Below are 20,900 nucleotides of genomic sequence, written 5' to 3'. Positions count from 1 at the left end.
TCACATCTCTTGGCGACTAAACATCTCTGGGCAAAAATCCAATTTCTGACGTGTGCCTGGGAATGTCTTGGACAAACAGTTCCTTGGGAGAAGGAGGCGCATCCACCACCGGTGTGCCTTGGAGGCTTGGTAGTAAACAAATGTTGTGCTATGCTATGATGGAACAAGGCAAGAATGGTGTTGCTTTGAGAAGATGGTCAATGGTATAAGTATGTGTATCTGCCCCTGCGATTAAAAAGCTCATCATCACATCAACTCGACAACAATCCAATACGACCAGCGACCAACACACGACAACAACAACAACCACCAACAAACGTCTACTTTATACCAACACATTCACAATGAAGTTCACCGCCGCTACCATCGCTACCCTGGCAGCTGTTGCCTCTGCTCTCCCCACAGACATCAAGTACGATGCTCCTGCTGGTAAGTCATAGCTTGATCTGATGCTCTCGCAATCCATACTGACAACTCTCAGGCGGTTGGGACTCCATCACCTACCCCAAGGGCACTGGTGAGAACCTCCACGAGTACCCTCCCCCTCCCGGCGGCTGGGAGTCAGTCGACTACTCCAAGACCGGTGCCGGTGCAGCCCCCGCAAAGTGCCCCGAGGCACCCAAGATGGCCGGTTCCCCCTTCACCTTCACCAGCTACTACGAAGTCAAGGCTGTCCCCGGAGAGGTCGTCAACGGCACCACCCCCACTGGCGGTCTTGCCGGTGCATCCGGTCTCTACAAGATCGGCATCAACTCCGACCTCAACCTGATCTGCTACAACATCGAGCTCTACGGCTTCCGTGGCGAGTACAGCTCACCCGCCGCCACTGCCACCCACATCCACGAGGCCGCAAAGGGTGCTTCGGGTCCTCCTAGAATCGCCTTCCCCAACCCCGTTGATGTTGGCAATGGTGTTAGACGCACTGTCGGCTGCCAGTCCGGTCCTTTCAAGACCGGTCTGTTGGCTAACGGCAAGGACACTGCCGATGGCTTCCACATCAGCCAGATCGAGAAGAACCCTGCTGGCTTCTTCGCCGACACCCACTCCAGCTTGGCTGTTCCCGGTGCCGTCCGTGGCCAGCTTGCTTAGATGATTTGACGAGTTTCTCGATGATAGGCGGAGGATGTTGATGTAACACTAGTACTCTTTTTGTACCTATTTCGTATGTCATGACCAGCAATCTAATTCATAATTTTTCATCATGATTCGTTCTTTTCAAGATTCTCGAGTGCTTTTGAAGGAGTTCTGATTGTGTTCAAAAATGAATGGTCTCGGTCCATTGGAACTTGCCTTCCAAAAGGCCATAGGGCCATGTTCTAATTGTGGCTTGACAGGTTCCTCGTGAGCCTTCTGAGATTTCTCTGATATCCATGTCGTGTACTCGGAAGCGTTCATCTGGAGGCGTCACGATCGTTCTGACTTGTCCATCTGCGATCATCCGCATAAGTGGTCCTGGTTCCATATACACGAATTTGGCGCCTTCGGACATCAGTAAATTGGTTTCCTCGATTTCGACCAGTCGCCTCGCAACTTTGGCGTGTAAACGTGCGTCCCAGAGTCCTTCACGACCGTTTGTCTCTTCCAGAATTGAGATTGCTTCTCGTCTGGTGATTGGGTCGCGGCACTTGATTGCCACAAGATAGAGTGGAGGAACATAAGCCATGTTGAGTGAAAACTTTGCAGCACCATCTATTGAAAGCGAAGCTAGTCTGGTGTGCAAACAAGGGTCTTTCGTCTCGGTTGATGGCATCATCAAAGATCGCGACCACTTGACTATCGATGCGAATTCTGGGAGAAAAGCATCGAATCCAGCCTCTCCCAACTCTGTACATCGTGACAACCAGATGAACGAGGCTGTGTGTTGTACTCGAAGTGACTTCTCCAGTTTGTTGTCCTCGTCTGTGGATGGGTGTCGCGCTTTGACAAAATCCGCCATACTATTGTTCCAGATAGTAAATTCGCTCAGTAGATGTACCTGTAATGTGCGAGCTGATAGAGACACTGAACCGCTCTCGGCGTGTTTCCCATCATGTATATCTCGAATGAAGCCCAAGCTTGATGCAACAAGCAGATCAAGTGATGTCTTTGCATGCTCAAAGTCCTTGAAAGATCTCGGGGTGTGAAGAGAAAGCAATTTGTCCATGTGGTTGAAAAGACTTGAGGCCGGATATCCCATGAGTGTTGTTTGAGAATCCAGGCGATGGAAAAGTGGCCGAACCTCCTGCTTGATAGACTTTGAGTTCGCATTCGATGATGATGGGTTCTCCAATTCCTTCAACTGTGATGATCTGAGAATGTTCAACCCATTCTTGAGGTGATCCATGACCAGGATTCGGTTACCATGAAGACACTCCAGGGAGACGAACAAGAGGCAGCACAGTAGGGCAACGTCAGAAGCCTCTAGATCTCCTTCTAGACGTGCTTGCAGGTGTTTGATAGCTTCTGTGTAATGCCACAATACAAAGTTGGGGCGAACTGCAGCTTTGAGGACCTGATTGTTCGTTGCGTCTGCTTCATACCTAGCATGTGCTGAGCCAAGTGCAATGAGGGCATGCCGAATGGCCGGCTCCGAAACACTCAGCTGAGGCAGCGTGGATGACCAAAAAGAGTGGCTGAAGACGCTCGAAAGTGCAGGCCCGGTCCGCATACTGAAGAACTCTACCCAAGGACTATCCTCGCCTGACAATGCAGGTGACAGAAAATTGGCATCAACAATAAGCGTTGCTGGTGCAAGTCTCCGAACAGCTCGACTCTGGATTGGCGTCGGAGGTGATGGTCTTCTTTGCACTACTGTTACCACAGACCGATCAGTAGTTGTGAATTTAGCCGGCTTCCTCTCTGGCAGCGCTGCATAGCCGTCGCATTTGCGACCGGTGTCGCTGCATCGCTTGCAAGAAGGCTTCGCTTCATCACACTTCACTTTTCGGATCTATCGGATCTCATCAGTTATAGCTCCATTGAGGACAGCTCAATTGCATACTTTGCAGGTAATGCAGCCAGTACGGACTTTGAGCTTGCGGCTTGAACGACTGCCGTCAGGCGGGGATGCAGACATGGCTTCACGCGGACGATCGTGGAACGACACACTGATAGCACTTTCGACATGGAGATGTCATCACGAAAGCAGATGCGATGTCAATTGAATGGATGCAGAAGTACACACGTCAGGCCAGGAACCGGTGAGAATACACATCTGCCTAGAGTGATTGATCCTACAGGGCTGGGTTTCGTGTAGAAACACGCTGATGCCAAGTCTTCAAAAGTGGGCAGTTTCAACCGACCGCAAGAGTTTCCCGCTTTGACTTGCCGCTGCGAGCTCGGTGCCCGCGGGAGCCTTGCACGCATATCTTGATCGATGCTTCAATAATAGCTTCTGTAGATGTTTCAAGTGCTTCCATTAGAGCTTCTTCAAAGGCTTCGGCAGATGCTTCGGGCCAGATCTGGTGGCTCCTCGCACGTTGTGATAGTCAAGATTCTAGCGTGCATGATTCCACGAGTGTGGAAATAAAGAAAATAAAGATGGCCATGTCATTGACTATCTCGGAGATGTGTTAGATCATCCTACTCTCTCTTCCTCCTATCATCACAGTCATTACTCTCATCCCTATTCTCTCTCTCCGGCCCCGTCCAACCCCTCGATCTAGACTCTGTGCTTTGACAACTCATCCTCACTCTCCAGAACCGATGGCGGAGCAGTTTCTCTGCTCTCCATTCTGATGTGGTTACTGCCGCTTTCGCTCTTGTTGCCCTTCTTCCATGTCCAATTTGCAGCTTTCCATGCCGAGGCGCTACCGAAAGCGATTCCGGGATGACAGATTGTCAAGACGACTACTGCGATGATGATCATGGGACCCTCGAAAGCCATGAACATGCCTTCATTGTTGGCCAATTCTCCGCCAAATCCATCCTGAAGCTCAGCGACACGGAAGACGCAACGTATGTAGATTGTGATGGTGGCAATGGCGATGGCGTATGGCAGAAGGCGGAACATGGTGCGCTTTCTGAGGTTGAAGAACTCAAAGTTTAAATCGCTCTCTCTGGCCTTGCGAGCTCTCCAGGCGAACTCCAAGCTGAGAGCGATGAAGATTGTCAAAGAGACAACCTGGAAGGCCAGACCAGCTATCATGATGTTCACACCAGTGTCGGAAGGGTTCGTATCGTCTTGTGTGGCAGCCAAGGCTCCTCCGACGGCTTGCAGCAACAGACTAAGGAAGTCGCAAGTCATGAACGTGATGGTGTAGAACTTGGGAGAGAATCGAGAGATGCCTTCGCCAAAGACGATGACGAGGCGACCGAGGCATAGGTAGATTGAGGCTGTGAGAAAAGCCGGTCCGATGGTGAGGCATACAAGGTACCTAGATACGTTAGACTAGGTTTCGACTCATTCATGCCGTGATACTTACAAGACAAATTGGTCAAAGTTGAAGGGGTTACCGTTGAGGGTGACGCGACCAGCATACCCAAGGACTTCGAGAAGAAGACCACAGAACATACCGACCCAGAACCCCCATGTACGGTATTTCCAGACAAGACCGCATTGAGCTACCAGGAGGACAGCGAAAACAATGAGGTACGCCAAATTACCTCCATATGTTGGGACGTATTCGATTTGCGCATAGTCGAGAGAGCAGACGTTCAGTGCGCAATCGTCCTTGGGGATGAGTGTGCCATTCAATGCTGGTATCCAAAGAGTTCCATTGATGATTTCGGCCATTTTGAAGTTGTGAAGATTTGCGACAAGATTCGATCGAGTAGTGCTGGATTGCAAAGAGCTTGAAAGGGTAGATAGGCTCGGGGATGACGTGCGATGGTGTGGGAAGTGAAGGTTGTTTGTGGGTGACGATAGAGAAACCACAGGAGGTTGAACTCTTGCTTATATCCCTAAGTACCTACTGCTATGGAGGAAGGTTGAAAGGATTACGCATACGAAGCTGTTGCGACTCAGCCCCCCAGATGTCTTGTCAGATTGTTGATAAACTGCAGGGCGGGTCATCGCAAGGACTTCCTATTCGGTATGGACGCTGGAGAGCCGCATGAAACATCCCTCAGGCTCCAACATGAAGCTTCGGGCTTTGACATGATTGGTTGGCTCGCAACAAAATGCAAGGTGGGAGCTGTCAAGGAGGATAAAACAACATGACTGCGGTCCGAAAAAGAAGGAAGCTCGGACGAACCGGGAGTGAACATTTCTTTTTTGGCAACGCTCCGCAGCTCGCATCGCCCTTTGATTGGTCCGCTCGCACTTCGCTGTTTGGTAGGTGAGCAGCGTCAGCGACATGCTTATTATCTCCTACGCTCTCCTGATGTTCGTTGGGTATAATTCTAGGACGAAGGTCTGATTGACAGGGAAAATAGCTTCCATCAAGACCCGCTCGGGAAAATGATGTTATGAAATGGCTCGATTGACACGAGTTGTGTTGAAAAACATCGAACTTCGGACACTTTTCAAAATCCGCGCTTCGAGTTCACGATATCGGCAACAACATGCGCAACACGTGTCGAAGACGGCTACAATCTCGTCCAGTGAACGTTTTGAGTGTCTCTAACGATATGATCCATCTGAAAACCTCCTCAATCATAGCTGGATGCCTGCTTGGCGCGTTTTCGTAGAAACACATCTTGTCCGGGGAGAAACCCTGTCCAGTCAGCCGAGCGCTCATCGCGAACAGCAACACGACGTTATCAAAGTTTCCAACCAAGAAAGCATAATTCATATACAACATGACCCTAGATACAATATTTACAGATGATTTCATGTCCAACGGACTCGCGATTCCCACATACGGTCCCCAAGACTTTCAGCTCCTTTCAATCTCACCCTAGGCCTTGACTGCATGGATACTGGTTACATCGCCTGAAGCCTGGGCCATGACTTCTTCGTCGTTGTGTACGAAGGCCTTGTCGCCGAATGCGACAGCAATCTCCTCCAGACTGTGTCCAGCAGTCTCAACGTAGTAGAAGTACGCCAAACCGGCAGAGAAGAGACAGAACCCTCCAATAACGACATAAAAGTACCCATGGATACCATCAAAGGCATCAGGAGACACCATTCCGATGATGAAGTTGAAAATCCAATTGCTGAACGTGGCCAGAGCCATACCCTTGGATCTGGAGCGGAGAGGGAAGATTTCTGCAGGGAGCAACCAAGGCATGGGACCCCAGGTGAAGCCGTATACGATGTTGTAGAGCATGACGAATGCGTACTGACCGTTGGCACGAGTCTGGACCCCAAGGTCTGCTTCGGTGAAAGCGCAGACAATACCGAGAAGGACTGCCATCAAGATGCCACCAAGAATAAGAAGAGGGCGTCTACCCCAGTGATCGGCAAGGTACCAGGTTGCAATGGTAGCGGCTGTGTATGGGATGGCGTTTGCGCCTGTGTAGAGAAGAGACTTGCGTTCGCCGAAGCCTGCATCAGAAAGGGTCGAGGGCAGGTAGAACGAGATGATATTGATTCCGTTCAATTGAGCAAAGGCTTGGGCCGTGATTCCTACGATCGTGCGCTTTCTGTAGGTGATGAACATCTCCTATAACACTGGTCAGAAAAAGGGGTGGACAAAGAAAGGAGAAAAAGGAAAACTTACGCCCCAGCCTGCGGATCCGAGACTTGCTTCGTAACGGACGGCCTCCTGGATCTCGAGGAACACGTGCTGGACATGCTCTGCCTCAATGTCGCCGTTGCTGTGAAGATCGGCGACAGTCTGCAGACTCTCCTTCATGAATCCATTCTTGGCGAGCCATCTGGGCGTCTCGGGCAGGAAGAAGGACATTGCGAAAAGTACGAATGACAGGACAATCTGGATGATGAACGGGCCTTGCCAACTCATGTCGCTCGGCAGCAAGAAGTTGAAGCCGTAGTCAACCCAGCAAGAGAGCATGTAACCGGCGATGAGGAAGGTATACTCAATACCGACCATAAGTCCACGGGCATGGGGCGCCGCAATTTCGGTCTGGATGATAGGCACTGTCATCGATAGGAAGCCTACGCCTAGGCCTTGTATGGTCCTGCCTGCGACAAATGTGGAAAAGTCCCCTGCAAACATCTGGATGAAGGCGGTGAAAAAGTAGATGAAGGCTCCAATTCGAACACACTTCTTGCGGCCGATCATGTCTCCGAGTCTTCCAGCAATGAGCGCGCCCAATGCTGCGGTGAGCTGCAGACAAGAGACTGAGATACCAGTAATGGTAGGGTTGATGTTGGCAGTGGTACCATCAGCACCACCGTAGTCTCTGTAGAAGCGAGCGATGAAGACGGGATTGACGAGCAGACCGGACATGATACCTGTTCTTGATGTCAGTTTAATCACCTCCAAGACAGTGCATATGACTCACCAGAGTTGTAACCAAACAAAGCATCTCCAAGACTGCCGAATCCGCAAGTGGCGTACAACAAGGCAGCTCCCTTGATAGGATATCTCGCGGTGACCGTCTTGGGCTTGATCTTGCTCTCAAGCCAGCCCATCTTCTCTGTAGGAACACCCTCCTGGAGGACGATCGCATTGTGATCGGTTGATGGCTTGTTCACCATTGTGGCCGATGTCGATGTACTGTCGGTAGTGATTGGAGTCTCCGTCTGGGGAATGTTGGAGAAGATGGGGTTGAGATGGAGGCGATGATGGTTCTATTTGAAGGACAGGCCAACGTCTTCGATGGCAGGAGGTATATCACCAACTCCTATATTGACCCCGATCATCCTCCACGCATCCCCGCTTTTCTGCACTTGTCACGTTGTGAGTGTCTGCAAACCATGCATCCGGTATATGTGCCGTCGGGTCGGATGGCCCAAGCGTCGATCGTTTCCTCTGTCATCGGTTCCGGCGGTTAGAGCCTCATCTCCGAGAAGCAACAGTGGACAGCGTCTATTTTCACGAGAACAGGTGTTGCCAGTGTCGAGCCTCTCATCTTGTCGAATGAGTTTCGACATGAAAAATCACGAGATCCCCGTACTTACTCCTGTTCTGATGGCGGCGACCGGCGAGGAGTATCTGCAGCTCTGCATTTGCGTACTCAGTGTCTCTCGCCACGTCAGAGCAGCCACACAGCGAACCCTGTCGAATGGACTAATCTCAAAGTCGATGACCCACCTGGATATACTCAAATATCATGCGTACAAAGGACGACCTAGTAGTCACCGTGTCTCAAAACACGACGCGTCCGACACAATGACGCGTTCGATACCCATCGCTCAATATCCATGGGCGCAAAATCACTGGGGCGACTGCTGCGAACAACTCAGCATGTTTCGTGCTCATTGGAGCAAGACTGGAGTAGTTGGTGGTGTCGTCGAGGAAGAATACAAAAGTCGCTGCGCGTCATCATCCTTCAAATTTTGCCAAGCATGATACCTATTCAACTCGGAAGCCCTACCGTATTCGGATTAGAGCCGACGAGAGCTATACGATACCATGCAAAGAAAGAAGACAAAGCCACTCAAGACAGAGAAGTTTTTTCTTGACTGAGCCAACTTCGTCTCGTATGCCCTACCGGCCTGACCGTCAGCTCAGAAGCAATCTGTGTTATGTGATGCCCTGCGCTCAGCAACTCGGATTATGGCGTCTATCGGTCAACAAACATATGGAAGGCCTCGAACTTGACTGCTGGCCATCGCACACTGCGCTGAGATGAGAGATGTCCGAGAAGGGAGTAAGGGATGTGGAAGATGGAATGCTCGGAGAAACCAGTGTCCATGAGTTGAGCTCTAGCATAGCACATGCAACATCGCTCATCTTCTACTTGATCCACCCTCATAGTGATTTGATCTACAGTACAGCACTTTGACTTACCAAAAGGATAGTCGAAAAATTCTTGGACAAACGGATTTGAGAGTCCTACCGTCCTATGTGCTAAACTTCGTCATTGTTGGCCATCTCTTGCGGTCACAACTGGAGTCATCCACGTCGCAGGACTGCACGGTGTTCTTGAGACTAGTGCAGCTCTCCATAGAGAAGTGCTGACTTTCACTCTCTCGGTGGAGGCTTACTCTAACCGAGCAACACTCGTGCATTTCTACAAGGCTCAGCACACGAGGAGGCATCAACAGCTAAGTGCTCCAGATCCCCAGGGCTTTGGCACCATCAGGTCCCTTTCTCCGAAGATTAGGGTTCTTCTGAGATTTCCTTCGGATTGGCCTCAGAGATTATCCTGCAGACGCCGTTTGCCGAAGGTGGTCAAAGCGCCGGTTCCGAAGGGGGGACGGTTCCGGCGGAAAGGCGCCTAGACGGAAGGCATCCGATCATCTCCTTCCACGGCAATCGTGTACGGTACGATGAAGTGAGAGTACGCACACTCTGACCATCGAAGGGTCTGTTATTGCCGCAGATGTGGAGACGGTCGACACGGGGTATCAGGAGGCCTGTTTTTCCCTCGCCGGGGAGAATAGCGGTGAAGATACACAAAAGCAATAGTCCGGTCGTCGAAAGGAGAGGATACACCCCGTCCTCTTTCCGCCATCATCACCAGTATCAGCATCATGCCCTCTCAAATCGCCAATGAGCCCGTAGCTCTGAATGGAGGCAAGTTGTGCTTGTGCTCGAGAGACGTTGAACAATAACTGACTTGTCTTTGCAAGCAGTAACGAACGGCGCGAAGAAAGTCGCTCAGCCCGAGAGCAACAAAGTGTTCGTTCTCGAAGAGCAGGGCAGATTCGTATACAGCTCGCGACCAAAGCCAACAGTCGATTCAAGATATGTCCTGGTTAAGGTCCTGGTGACTGGCCTCTGCGGATCAGATGTAAGCAGGCGCCGTCGAACGACTCCAGAAAACAAGCTGATTGAGCTCCTTCCAGATCCATTATTGGAAACACGGGCGCATCGGCAACTACGTTGTGGAGAAACCCATCGTGCTCGGTCACGAGTCTGCCGGTATTGTCGTCGAAGTTGGCCCAGACGTCAAGGACCTGAGGGTCGGTGATCGAGTAGCGCTGGAGCCTGGTGTTTCTTGCAACAACTGCCGCACCTGCAGAAGTGGTCGCTACAATCTGTGCTCGGGCATGCGCTTCGCCGCGACACCACCATACGATGGTACATTGGCGACATATTACCCCCTGCCAGAAGAATGCTGCGTCAAGCTCCCGGCACACGTTTCGCTGCGCGAGGGCGCTCTGGTCGAGCCCTTAAGTGTGGCGGTCCATGTCATGAGACTTGCCGGAGACGTTCAAGGCAAGGAAATTGTCATCTTTGGCGCTGGTCCCATCGGTCTCCTCTGCAGCGCCGTCGCCAAAGCCTTTGGCGCAAAGAGTGTCGTCGTCGTTGACATTGTCGAGAGCAGATTGGAATTCGCAAGAGAGTTCAGCGGCGCAAAGTCTTTCCAGATGACCAGTCAAGCTCCAGAGGCGAACGCAGAGAGCTTGTGCAACACCTTTGGCTTCGCAGAAGGCGCAGATGTTGTCGTTGATGCGACAGGTGCGGAGCCGTGTATCGAGACTGGTGTTCACACCCTGAAAAGAGGAGGCATATTTATACAAGCTGGTCTGGGTTCACCGAGAGTGAACTTCCCAATCGGTCAAATTTGTGACAAGGAAGCAACTTTGAAGGGCTCCTTCCGTTATGGACCAGGAGATTACCAATTGGCTGTCGGCCTCCTCGACTCAGGTCGTGTGAGCTTGAAGAGCTTGGTCACGCACGAGTTCAGCTTCGAAGAAGCGGAGAAGGCATTCATCAACGTTGCCGAACGAAAGGGTATCAAGACCCTCATCCTGGGACCAAACGTAGACGCTGGTTTTGAAGATTAGACAAATACAATAACAAACTCATTCAAGAGCTCCACCATCCCACATTGTATCCCAGAACCAATATACACCATTACTATCTGCGAGAGTTGACGGTCCGCTCAATGTATCAAGAGGATCTGAGAGATTCTGTGTTGTGCTTACCGTCGACCAATACTCAGCTGAGTTGTGATCACTCCCCTGAGTTGGCATGGGATAGTCCATGAGTTGCTGTGTACCATGAGATACTGCTGGCGTGCCTGATGAACTGCTTGAGAAGACTGCAAACCTATCAGTAATCACTTGGCAAGAATTGTTGCCTTAAATCATACCTTTCTGCACGGATGCGAGACTCTGGTTGAACGATGGCTCTGTTAAGATATTGCTGACATTGTTCTCCAGTTGCGGAAAGTCGAAGTCCTGAGGAAGGCCGAGTGGTAGATTGAGCGTTTCTCGCACAGATAGAAGGCCAGTAGTAGAAGACGGAGTGGTCTCTGTGACTTCCTCTGTCCTCTTGCTTGCGGGCACAGGTGCGAATATTGCCTCATTTTCGCGGCGCAGAAGCAACTGTACGACATTTTTAAGGATAGTACTGCTCTGCATAGACAGTTTTGATCGCCTTCCAAACAGATCTTGGAGCCGAAAGATGCGAGTGGTGATGCGTTTTACTTCTTGCGCTTTATCAGAGAGTGGATCCGAAAGCGCCATCACGACCATAGCGATTGCGCTGTTGAAGAGGTTGATGGCAAGAAATGCGACCAAGTGGCTATCCGTTGCTATTTGGGCCAGCTGAGGTAATTCGGTAATTCTTGAAGTGCGTAATGCGGCATCCCACCACTCTTGTGGACTTGAAGCTTGCGCATTATGCGTGAACTCATGCGGTGATATGTCCGAGCCTCTCCGTACTGTCAGTGAATCAATGTGCCAAGCGAGGAAGGGCCGATGAAGGATTATCAGCAGATTGTCGAATGTGAGTTGGAGAGCCAAGGCCTGGAGGCAATGTGCTTTTGCAGTGGCACTCATCTCGGCAGGGCAATCATTGTCCAGATCTATAAGGAGGTGCTGGGGTAATGCGCTTCTCCAACCCCATAGCCTTGTTGTAACATCCTTGACGAGTTGCAGATATGGCGCATTATCGGCGTGTGAGCCTCCTCGTCTTAGTCTGGTGCCATATACCTTCTTGATGACTGGTGATGCGATCATGTATAATTTGTTGAGCTCAGTCTGGTATCGAGAGTACAAAATCAAGTGTCGATCCTGAGGGCGAGCAAGGTTTCTGTACTGAATGTTCTCCGAGAAGTCTGATGGCATCGTAACTGTACAATCTTCGTTGTGGATGCCCAAAGGTCGTCCATATGTGACAGCCGCAAACCTTGTCGGTCAGTAGGAGGCGAGATGAAGAAGAAACAATGAACTCACATGTCCCAAGTGTAAATGGTCCACCAAACTCTCTTCCTCTCTTCGCAGTCATGAAACGAGATGCGAGAAGGCTCGCGATGTAGACCCAAAGCTTGAGCAGTCCTTAGACTTGCACCCAGCATGGAAAAGGACAAGTTTGGCCGACCGTGGTAACAATAAAATGAACCCAACAAGATCAAAGTCTGGATAGCAGAGATTGAGTTCTGATCCATGATGTTGATGAGATCGTTATCCGCATTCTTGAAGAGATCAGAGCTGAGCTTTTTCCATTGTCGGCTGGGTCTGCCTGTCTCTGATTCGGGTCTCTGTGATCGATACCAGGAGGCCATGCCCAACATTGTTGAAAGCAAGATCAAAAAAGACTTTTGACTTGGTTCAGCAAGGCCGTCTTGAATAGACGTGAACATTTCTCTGAACTTTGGTTCATAGATAACCAGGGAAAACCAATGTACGGACGCAAAGTACTCGTCCAGTAATTCAATGACCACATCAGACGGTGGGAAAGGATGCGTCAAGTATGCATTTGTCGGATACTTTTCGACAGCGGGAGACGGAGCAGCAGGCGTGGGGTTCCCGATTTCTGCTCCTGGTATGGCGTTCACTGCAAACTCATCAAGGTGTTGCTGGTCCAGGCTGTAAATCTTCCGTGCCATGCTCATGGTGGATTCGGCTTCCCCATCATCTCCAGCATCGCTGCGAGTATCGCCACGATGATTGTCGAAGTTTTCAGGATTCGGACGGTCGCTGATATCCTCGAATGAATGCAGCCGACTCGTGGATCTCAATCGCCGTTCATCACCGCTTTGCGAATCATTGTTCCGCCTGCGCTTGACGGCTGTCGGACGCGATACTGAAGCCTCTGTGTTCGTGCTGTCTTGTCTCGAGAGCCCGGTCTTAGTGCTCGTGCTTGTACATTCTGCATTTGCTCGTAGGCACAGCGAGCAAGGGCGGTACGAATCACATCTTGATTTGTTGCGCTTGCACCGATCGCATGCCTTGGAGACACGCGTGGGTAGAGGCGTCGATTGACGAGGATCTTGGTTGGCCTGGTTCATGTCATGTTTGAGAGGAAGAAGGAGCGATCCGAGTGCGGGGGGTTTGACGCCGACGCAACGCCATCGATGCCGGCGTTTTCTCTCGGCACTCGACCGGTCGCTGCTCGTCCTAAGGTTCTGGACCACGGTGTCGCTGCAGCCGAATGAGAAGAATATCATCCATGTGCTACAGATACTTGTTGAATCAAGGTAGGCCGGGAGGGGAGGTAAGGAGTTTGCGCGTCTGGAAGGGATGGGAACTTGCTCGTTGTGTTGAGAACAAGCGTGCTTATCGGAGCCTCGAGGCGAGGTTCGCCAAGGACGACTTCGGCCGAGTTGTGCACCGAATCTTGGTTTGCACGCCAAAAGTTTCTGCACTTTTGTGGGAATCAGCCTCGCCCTTGCATCACAATGTCCGAGAGCAACGCTTCACCACGAGACGAGTCGCAACAAGCGCCGGCGCTTTCAAGACGTCGAAAACCCCGTCCGTCTCGAGGCAAAGGTCTTCGTGTAACTACAGGATGGTGAGCCGCATGCTGTGATCCGATCAAGAAGCTCTGCTGATACGGCACTTCGCAGTATCGTGTGCCGAACCCGTCACATGAAATGTGACGAGAAGCGACCGACATGTTCGGCTTGTGTCAAGAGCAAGCGCGAATGTATCTATGGCACGACTCGCGTAAGTTCTGATTTATACTGTCCACTGATAACTATTCTCCTCCAAAGTGTTATCTGCTATTCGCATGCCTTCCCAGAGCCGTGACTTTCGCGACAAAATGTGAACATGAGGCTAAAGTCGCGTTAGGAACCTCAGCGTAGAACAGACTCACCCGCGATAAATTCAGCCGCCGTCAATTCGCCTCCAGTAACACAAGAACCACGACATGGCATTCAACTTCCAGAAATCAACAACTCAAATTTGCAGCCAAACCTGGGTGCAGATCAACCTCGACCAGGCGAAGTCGGCAGAGCACTTCATTTAATGCAACCGGGCATCAACACTACAGGTTTTGGAACACAATTTGACGGACCACAAACATCAAGTCCTCAATCTAGCCTCAGTGGAGGTGCCGCTTATCCTGCCGATGTTGCACCTCTTCGCTGGTTTGGTCTTCTAGCAGGAGATGCGACAGATGCAGATTTGAGCTTTAACCCAGTTTCACCAAATATTCCAACACCGCAAGCTATCACATCCAGTAGTACTGCTCCATTCACTGCTCCGTACACCAGCGGAAACTTTGTACGCCAGCCAAGTCTGGTTCAGGGATCCTATGTTGCCTCCATCATACCAAATGAAGTGGTGACCTTGTCGGAGGTCGAAGTTCTCTTATTCCGATACTTCGTCACAACCTTGAGCCGATGGATCGATTTGACTGACCCTCATCGTCATTTTTCGGTCATGGTACCACACCTCGCTCTGCGTAATCAAGGCCTAATGAAAGCTATACTTGCGCTTTGCGCACGGCATCTGTCGATCAAACCGCTGCCTGATCTCGCTCCGGATCGTACACTGGCAGTACAGTATTACTTTGAGACATTACAGTACCTTCAACAAGCCATGAGAAGCGAAGCCTATCTTCGGAGTGAGGAGCTTCTCGTGACTACCGTCATCATCTCTACCTACGAAATGATAGACGGAGAGGCCAAAGGATGGGAACGACATCTTGTCGGCGGCTTCTGGATACTGCGTTCCCGAGAGATCAATGGTGAGTCCGGCGGCCTCAACCAAGCGCTCTGGTGGGCATGGCTTCGACAGGACACATACGCCGCTTTTCGTGAAGGTCGCAAAGTCTTGAGTTTCTTCAAACCCACAAAGCCGTATTATGCCATGGATCACTGGGATATCGCTGCTAGATGCGTTTACTTACTAGCCCAATGCGTCAACTACAGCTCGGAAGAGGAGATCGAAGCCGGCAAGTCTGATTTGATAATGCGACTGGCAAAATCAGAAGAGCTATCCACAAAGCTGGAAGATTGGTATCAACATCTGACCAGCCACTTCAATCCATTGCCTTGCATCAATACCTCCCAAGGTCCTTTCAAACCAATCTGGATACATCCTCCCGTCTTTGGGGCTGGACTTCAACAATATCATTTTGCGAAGATTCTCCTCCAGATCTGCACTCCTGCTGCTGGTGGCTTGAAGGAGTATGTCGCGCGAGAGCGCGCGTTGAACGAGTCCATTGATGTGATCTGCGGCATCGCCATGGCAACAGAAGACGACGCGGCTATTGTCATATCCACGCAGTGTATCTTTGCGGCTGGTTTACATACTCAAGATCCGGCCAAGAGGACTGCCGTGATGGATCTGATTTCGAAACACCAAGCTCGCACTGGTTGGCCTGTCCACGACCTTCGTATGGACTTACAGGCGGAGTGGAGCAAGACTGATAATCCATCATGAACCTAGCCTTCTGCGACACCTTTCATGCCTCTTTGATAAGCCAAGTATCGCATCTTGCTCTGAAAACTGTGGAGACACGCAGGAAACCGAGACATCCTGCGCCAGCTCTCCGATGCCGCTGATAAACTGCTACAACAACCTGAGATGATGCCAACACTGGTTTCGAAAAATTGAGTACAAAGATATGTGATACAGTTCAAACCTGATAAATCGCACCATTTTCATGCTTCATCATGTCTTGGTTGGAATACGCTCTTAGGCGATACGGTAGCCATTTTCGGCCGAAGCCTGGACTTCCTCGAAGAGACGAACTTTTCGGCCGATGGCCAAGCACTTCCAAGCGATGATGTTTTTGTGATACAACATGGATTCACCAGTCTACTGACGTATGCTTCTTGCATCATCAACTTAGCCTGTGATTGCAGATAATGGCTGCGTGGCTGACGCGGATATAAAAGGAGCACCCCTCGTCGAGCCTGTAGACGAGCAGACCTTTCTTCTCCATCTTCATTAGTCTTCATTAGTCGAACGAGTCCAATCAATTACAATGGCTGGGCTCATGCGTGCTGTAGCTCAACTTGGGCAAGCTTACAATGTTTCTGTCATCGACGTTCCAATCCCTACAATCCTCAACGCGACCGACGTCATTGTCAAGATCAATGCGACTGCCATCTGTGGTTCGGACCTTCACACTTATCATGTTGTTTCTGGGTCTGAGGATACGCCACTCCTCTACGGTCATGAAGCTGTTGGATACATTACCGAGATAGGTGATGCCGTGCAGTTTCTCAACGTGGGCGACTACGTGATCATCCCCGACAACCTCGATAATGGTCACTACACCGTTGAGCCTGACCATTACACCGTGCCCATTGGATTCGGCGGTGTCCAAGACGGCACTCCCGAAGCTCCGTTGCCCGGGCTTCAGAGTAAGAAAGCTCCACTACAACAACCAAGCACATCAGCTGACTACCATTTTCCAGCCGAATACGCCAGAATCCCCTTCGCCGACAACTCCCTCATCACCATCCCAATCAACTCCACGACAAACGAAACAACCCTCTTCAACTACCTCTTCATCACCGACATCTTTTCCACAGCCTGGTCCGGCGTCACTTGGTCAGGCTTCCAACCCGGCGACTCAATCGCAGTCTTCGGCGCCTGTCCCGTCGGTCTTCTTGCAGCCTACTCTGCCATCCTCCGCGGTGCCTCTCGCGTCTACATCGTCGATGATGTACAACAGCGTCTCGATCTTGCAGCCTCCATTGGCGCCATCCCAATCAATTTCAACACTTCCGATCCAGTAGGGCAGATTCTCGCACACGAGCCCATGGGAGTAAGAAGAGGTGTTGAAGCTGTGGGATATGAAGCCCGTCTCCCCAATGGCACGATGGATGAATCCATCACTTTACGTCAGTTGGTCAATGTGACCGCTAATCAAGGTGGTATAGGCGTCGTGGGCTTGCACAACAACGGCACCTACAATTTTGACATCGGCACTGTGTTCAACAAGGCTTTGACCATTCAAGGCGGTATCGTGCTGCCTTTGCAACAAGTTGCTGCTGAGTTGGTTCCACTAGTGACTTCTGGAAGGGCAAACCCGAGTTTTATCGTCAGCAGTGTTATTGGTATCGAACAGGCGCCGGAATACTATGCACGCTTCTCCAGACATGAGGAAAGTAAAGTTGTCATTAGGTTTTGATAAAGAAGAGGGATGCGTAAAGAGTAGAGGGATGGATCAGCACCCCCCTTTTTACACCCGAGAGACATTCAGTTCTTTTCTCTCATCGTGATTGTTTTTATCTTTGCAAATATCTTCGGATGATATCATGTCCTGGCTGTCACATGCTTACACGTGCAGAAAACCGTGTTGCTACCTACATCCTCGATGCAGAGAGGGAATAAACTCCATTAGAGTTCTCGCAACAGACTTGGTGATGGGAAGTGGAAGAGCAGATAAGGACTGGTATCTCGGTCGCTGCGGTGAGGGCTGTTCATCGAGGTATAGGCGTGCGAGAATCAGATACCGAACGTGAAGAGGCCGAGAGGGTATTGCGGAGGGGAGCCAGGGTTTGGCAAGAAACAGAGAGTGGGAAGGAGGAGGAAATCTAATCACGAGGTCTACGGATTCAAATCTCGGGTATAGAGCATGTATCTTATAGAAGCAATCCCGCGTCGCCGATACTCGTCCGAGTACGCTTTACAGAGGACAGGTAGTATATACACGCAGAAGGAAAAGTGAAGGGAAGACACAGGTACTAGATGGTATTTTGCAACCCTTGTTCATGCGTTTCGACAAGCATCTACTCGCACGACCATGTCTCCGCAGCATTAACATCACCCTGTCCACTCCACTTTTGCTTCTTCGGCCACATGCACAAAGGTCTCTGTCTCATGACTTTATCCTGCAGAGTATCATTAACCCACTTTGTAGCGATGATCTCGGCAGGAGCGGTTCCGTTCTCCACCCAAGCCATCATGGCAAGCAGAATATCATGTTTGGCATCTCTGAAACCAGGTACGCCCGAGACAGAAGATGATAGAGTAGCGGCTTGATTGGCGCCGGCGAAATACCAAGGCGCGTTTACAGTGGTTGCAGTGTTGGTGCAATGTTGCATACCGGGGACGAGGAAGAAACGGTAGAAGGAGTCGAGATCCACATCTTTGGGGGCGAGAGTGCGGAAGATTTGCGAGTGTAAGTAGACAGAGCTGCCGGTTGGGATCAAGCCATCGCCCATACCGTGGTAGTGGAGAAGTTTGCCACCTCTTTCCATGAAAGGCGAAAGATCAAAGTCATCAGCAGTGGCGTTTCCAGGATCTTGAGCGTCGGCTTGTTGGATAACGCCGTAGTCGAAATCTTGCCATTGCCATTCGGGGCCGCGTTGGAGGAAGTATTGAACATAGTGGGGACCGAGATTGTTGGGTGCGTTCAATCCGAGCAGAGGTACCCATTGAGCTTCACTGCCCATCCAAAGGTGAGGGAAGACAAAAGTCTGGTTGGTGTCGACGTAGTCGCTGTAGATTTGATGCAGAGTGTTGAGTTGAGGTACTGTCAGGCATGAGGTGTTCTTGCTCGGTGTACAAAGAAGGAGATCGGGGTTGAAGTCGCATGCTTCTGGATCGGAGATGATGGTGTCGACTACACCGTCTGCGCCGTCGCATTGGCGCATCACCTCAGCTCCAATCGCTGGGAAGAGAGTAGGAGGAATGTGATGAGCGGAAGTGTTGGGCAGGTTATAGCTTCCGACTTTGGCTGTCCAGGGTTGAAGGTGATTAGTCCACCAAGCAGGTGCACCGGCAACTACACCATCAAAGTCATCAGGGAAGAGTTGAAGGTTACGAAGGCCTTGTCCTAGAAACACAATTGATGAGCGGGAGAATCTTTTGATGTATATAGGAAAACTTACTGCCGCCAGTCGAACATCCGCTGTAGTAACTGTAGAGGATGTCGTTTGAGTAGTATGCAGTGGTCAATTGCTTGCCCAGTACTGTGGAGCCGTGCATAGCGCGATAACCCCAGTCCAAGATCGCGCCTTCGTTGTGATAAGCCCAGCTGCCATTGTTGTTGACGCTGTTGTGACCAGTATCCGTAGACATGACAGCGAATCCGTAACCCAAGCCGGCGCCCTTCGAGGATGTTAGTCAGGGTCAATGCACCTGTCGATTCGGACAGACTTACCATGTCCAGCCAATTAATTCCACCAGCAAAGCCACCATTGCCGACAGCACTATTAAATCAATCAACTTGTGCGAGTCGAATCACATCAAGCAATACTCACAGGAAACGACCATTCCAATCATCAGGCAAGAAGAGTCCGAAGCCGTAATTGGAGGTACCATTCTTGACCGAAACCTGAACAGCGCATGCTGCTCTCAACTGGGTCGGTGCAGTCGGATAGGCTATATCAGCCTTAGGAATGTTGAATGTGCTATTGGCAGGCATCCATGTTGCAAAGTCAACAGTAGCAATTGACGAGAAGGCAGATTGCAATGAATCTTTGTCGCAGGTGATAGCTACTGCTCCGGATGTCAAAGCCGCAACGGCTGCAAGACGGGTTTGCGTTGTCTTCATTGTGATGTAGGTCTGGGACGGTGCAACGAAGAGCTTATTTTGACGGGAAGGCGGCAGTACTTATACTGTGTCCGGCAGCTCTAGAAGACCGAGTTGCCGGATATCTTTTCTAATCATGCCGTTCAAAGTGATCTGCAGATTGGTCGTCAATTTCGCTGCGTCAAGGGCTTGAAAAGTGGAGCTTGATGGAGTGCATGTGTGGGGATTGTGGAGAGGATCAGGGTTTGAGCATCAAGTAGTGACCTCCAAGCTTGTTCTTTGCTCTCCAGGTCCTGTGTTGAGACTCGACCATTTAGTTGAAGGTGTTGATGTCAATCGTGTCCGATGCTGATGGGATCCGGGTCATATTCCGACATTTCTACAGCTGGCAGGATAGCATCAATTTGTGAGACTTTTGGCCAGTCGAGGATCTTGACCTGGAAGAGGTCGTGGGTTAGGGCAGTAGCGCGGGTACGGCCGAGTAACCTAGTTGCGGGGTAGTTCTTGCCGACCAGACACGCAAAAGTGCAATTGAGGACATCGGGAAGATGTTCGGCAATTGCAATACGCACCTTACTTCTAGAAACGACTGCAACTGATATCCTCGACGCCCGCAGAGCAGCACTCGACGACACTATGAAAGCGCGCAATCATATTACACACCGTATTCTGCTCTTGGAAGAGGTCACAACGCAGGGAGCGACACTGACCTAGTCTTGCCCGTTGCCTCCGGCATCAACCAGCATCAAAGTCAGAAGCCGTAGGAGGCCGATCGAAGCACTCGCTGAAGTCTTGAGAATCGGTTTCGAACTCGTCGTAGATGCCTGGAAGAACAACGGACGAGGCGAGATGGGCGAATATACAGTGCCACGAAGAGAGACTTTGGATCCAGAGTGAGAGTGGTGATGTTGTGTTTGTGAGAGCACATGAAGGAAGATGAGCTTGTGAAACTTCGCTCCAGGTGTTCTCGAACAAATAAGGTTTCTCTGTCAATCCACCCAGAGGACATCGGAGATGCATGTGGTACATCTTTCGTGACCGCATTTTCGAAGAGTGCCCAGAGCTATCTTTCCTATCTCCTCAGACGTTGAGAATTGAGATGTTGCAGGCGCTGCTCGAATGCCGGACGCCGCGCGGTGCTTGTTCATCCCGATGCGAGCAAGCAAAAGGATGCAATTCCAGGCTTTCCAGAAAAGCAGTTGCGATTGGTTCAAGTAAAACTTACTGCTGTTATTCTCAACGCTCGACAACTGGATGAAGGGGCATGGTCTAGGCCGAGAAGAGTGA

General features: G+C 50.7%; 10 protein-coding genes across 10 annotated transcripts; 5 read left to right on the top strand and 5 right to left on the bottom strand.

Moving 5' to 3' along the window:
- Positions 1–624: 624 nt before the first annotated feature.
- On the top strand, positions 625–1,089 carry M438DRAFT_276419 (uncharacterized protein; the record flags this gene model as incomplete). The annotated part of the gene is made up of 1 exon (XM_029900851.1): positions 625–1,089. One exon carries the CDS (start codon positions 625–627, stop codon positions 1,087–1,089), a length of 465 nt encoding a protein of 154 aa, XP_029759174.1.
- Positions 1,090–1,255: 166 nt separating this feature from the next.
- Positions 1,256–3,055, bottom strand: M438DRAFT_276208 (uncharacterized protein; the record flags this gene model as incomplete). The annotated part of the gene is made up of 2 exons (XM_029900838.1): positions 1,256–2,929; positions 2,981–3,055. The coding sequence occupies 2 exons, from the start codon at positions 3,053–3,055 to the stop codon at positions 1,256–1,258; spliced, it is 1,749 nt and encodes a 582-aa protein (XP_029759173.1).
- A 427-nt stretch (positions 3,056–3,482) lies between these two features.
- Positions 3,483–4,909, bottom strand: M438DRAFT_398022 (putative RTA1 domain protein). The gene is made up of 2 exons (XM_029909334.1): positions 4,404–4,909; positions 3,483–4,355 (listed from the first exon to the last, which is right to left on the bottom strand). Exons 1-2 carry the CDS (start codon positions 4,712–4,714, stop codon positions 3,641–3,643), a joined length of 1,026 nt encoding a protein of 341 aa, XP_029759172.1. The 5' UTR covers positions 4,715–4,909; the 3' UTR covers positions 3,483–3,640.
- Positions 4,910–5,819: 910 nt separating this feature from the next.
- M438DRAFT_375491 (general substrate transporter) lies at positions 5,820–7,462 on the bottom strand (the record flags this gene model as incomplete). The annotated part of the gene is made up of 3 exons (XM_029908581.1): positions 5,820–6,527; positions 6,585–7,282; positions 7,333–7,462. The coding sequence occupies 3 exons, from the start codon at positions 7,460–7,462 to the stop codon at positions 5,820–5,822; spliced, it is 1,536 nt and encodes a 511-aa protein (XP_029759171.1).
- On the top strand, positions 7,352–8,449 carry M438DRAFT_39104 (uncharacterized protein). Its single transcript, XM_029909064.1, has one exon. It carries the CDS (start codon positions 7,650–7,652, stop codon positions 8,340–8,342), a length of 693 nt encoding a protein of 230 aa, XP_029759170.1. The 5' UTR covers positions 7,352–7,649; the 3' UTR covers positions 8,343–8,449.
- A 1,020-nt stretch (positions 8,450–9,469) lies between these two features.
- On the top strand, positions 9,470–10,729 carry M438DRAFT_406627 (GroES-like protein; the record flags this gene model as incomplete). The annotated part of the gene is made up of 3 exons (XM_029909860.1): positions 9,470–9,496; positions 9,589–9,729; positions 9,785–10,729. The coding sequence occupies 3 exons, from the start codon at positions 9,470–9,472 to the stop codon at positions 10,727–10,729; spliced, it is 1,113 nt and encodes a 370-aa protein (XP_029759169.1).
- Positions 10,730–10,747: 18 nt separating this feature from the next.
- On the bottom strand, positions 10,748–13,179 carry M438DRAFT_276392 (uncharacterized protein; the record flags this gene model as incomplete). The annotated part of the gene is made up of 3 exons (XM_029900849.1): positions 10,748–10,986; positions 11,038–12,077; positions 12,125–13,179. 3 exons carry the CDS (start codon positions 13,177–13,179, stop codon positions 10,748–10,750), a joined length of 2,334 nt encoding a protein of 777 aa, XP_029759168.1.
- Positions 13,180–13,569: 390 nt separating this feature from the next.
- M438DRAFT_276607 (uncharacterized protein) lies at positions 13,570–15,562 on the top strand (the record flags this gene model as incomplete). Its single annotated transcript, XM_029900866.1, has 3 exons — positions 13,570–13,682; positions 13,738–13,837; positions 13,964–15,562. 3 exons carry the CDS (start codon positions 13,570–13,572, stop codon positions 15,560–15,562), a joined length of 1,812 nt encoding a protein of 603 aa, XP_029759167.1.
- A 559-nt stretch (positions 15,563–16,121) lies between these two features.
- Positions 16,122–17,264, top strand: M438DRAFT_276341 (GroES-like protein; the record flags this gene model as incomplete). Its single annotated transcript, XM_029900847.1, has 2 exons — positions 16,122–16,491; positions 16,546–17,264. The coding sequence occupies 2 exons, from the start codon at positions 16,122–16,124 to the stop codon at positions 17,262–17,264; spliced, it is 1,089 nt and encodes a 362-aa protein (XP_029759166.1).
- Positions 17,265–17,631: 367 nt separating this feature from the next.
- M438DRAFT_299179 (putative ferulic acid Esterase/Feruloyl esterase) lies at positions 17,632–19,828 on the bottom strand. Its single transcript, XM_029902016.1, has 4 exons — positions 19,342–19,828; positions 19,242–19,290; positions 18,970–19,189; positions 17,632–18,914 (listed from the first exon to the last, which is right to left on the bottom strand). The coding sequence occupies exons 1-4, from the start codon at positions 19,632–19,634 to the stop codon at positions 17,866–17,868; spliced, it is 1,611 nt and encodes a 536-aa protein (XP_029759165.1). The 5' UTR covers positions 19,635–19,828; the 3' UTR covers positions 17,632–17,865.
- Positions 19,829–20,900: the final 1,072 nt, after the last annotated feature.

Source organism: Aureobasidium pullulans, assembly GCF_000721785.1.
Source record: "Aureobasidium pullulans EXF-150 unplaced genomic scaffold scaffold_12, whole genome shotgun sequence".
NCBI lineage: Eukaryota > Fungi > Ascomycota > Dothideomycetes > Dothideales > Saccotheciaceae > Aureobasidium > Aureobasidium pullulans.
The sequence above is the reverse complement of the archived record's forward strand: the minus strand, read 5'-3'. Positions and strand labels throughout refer to the sequence as shown.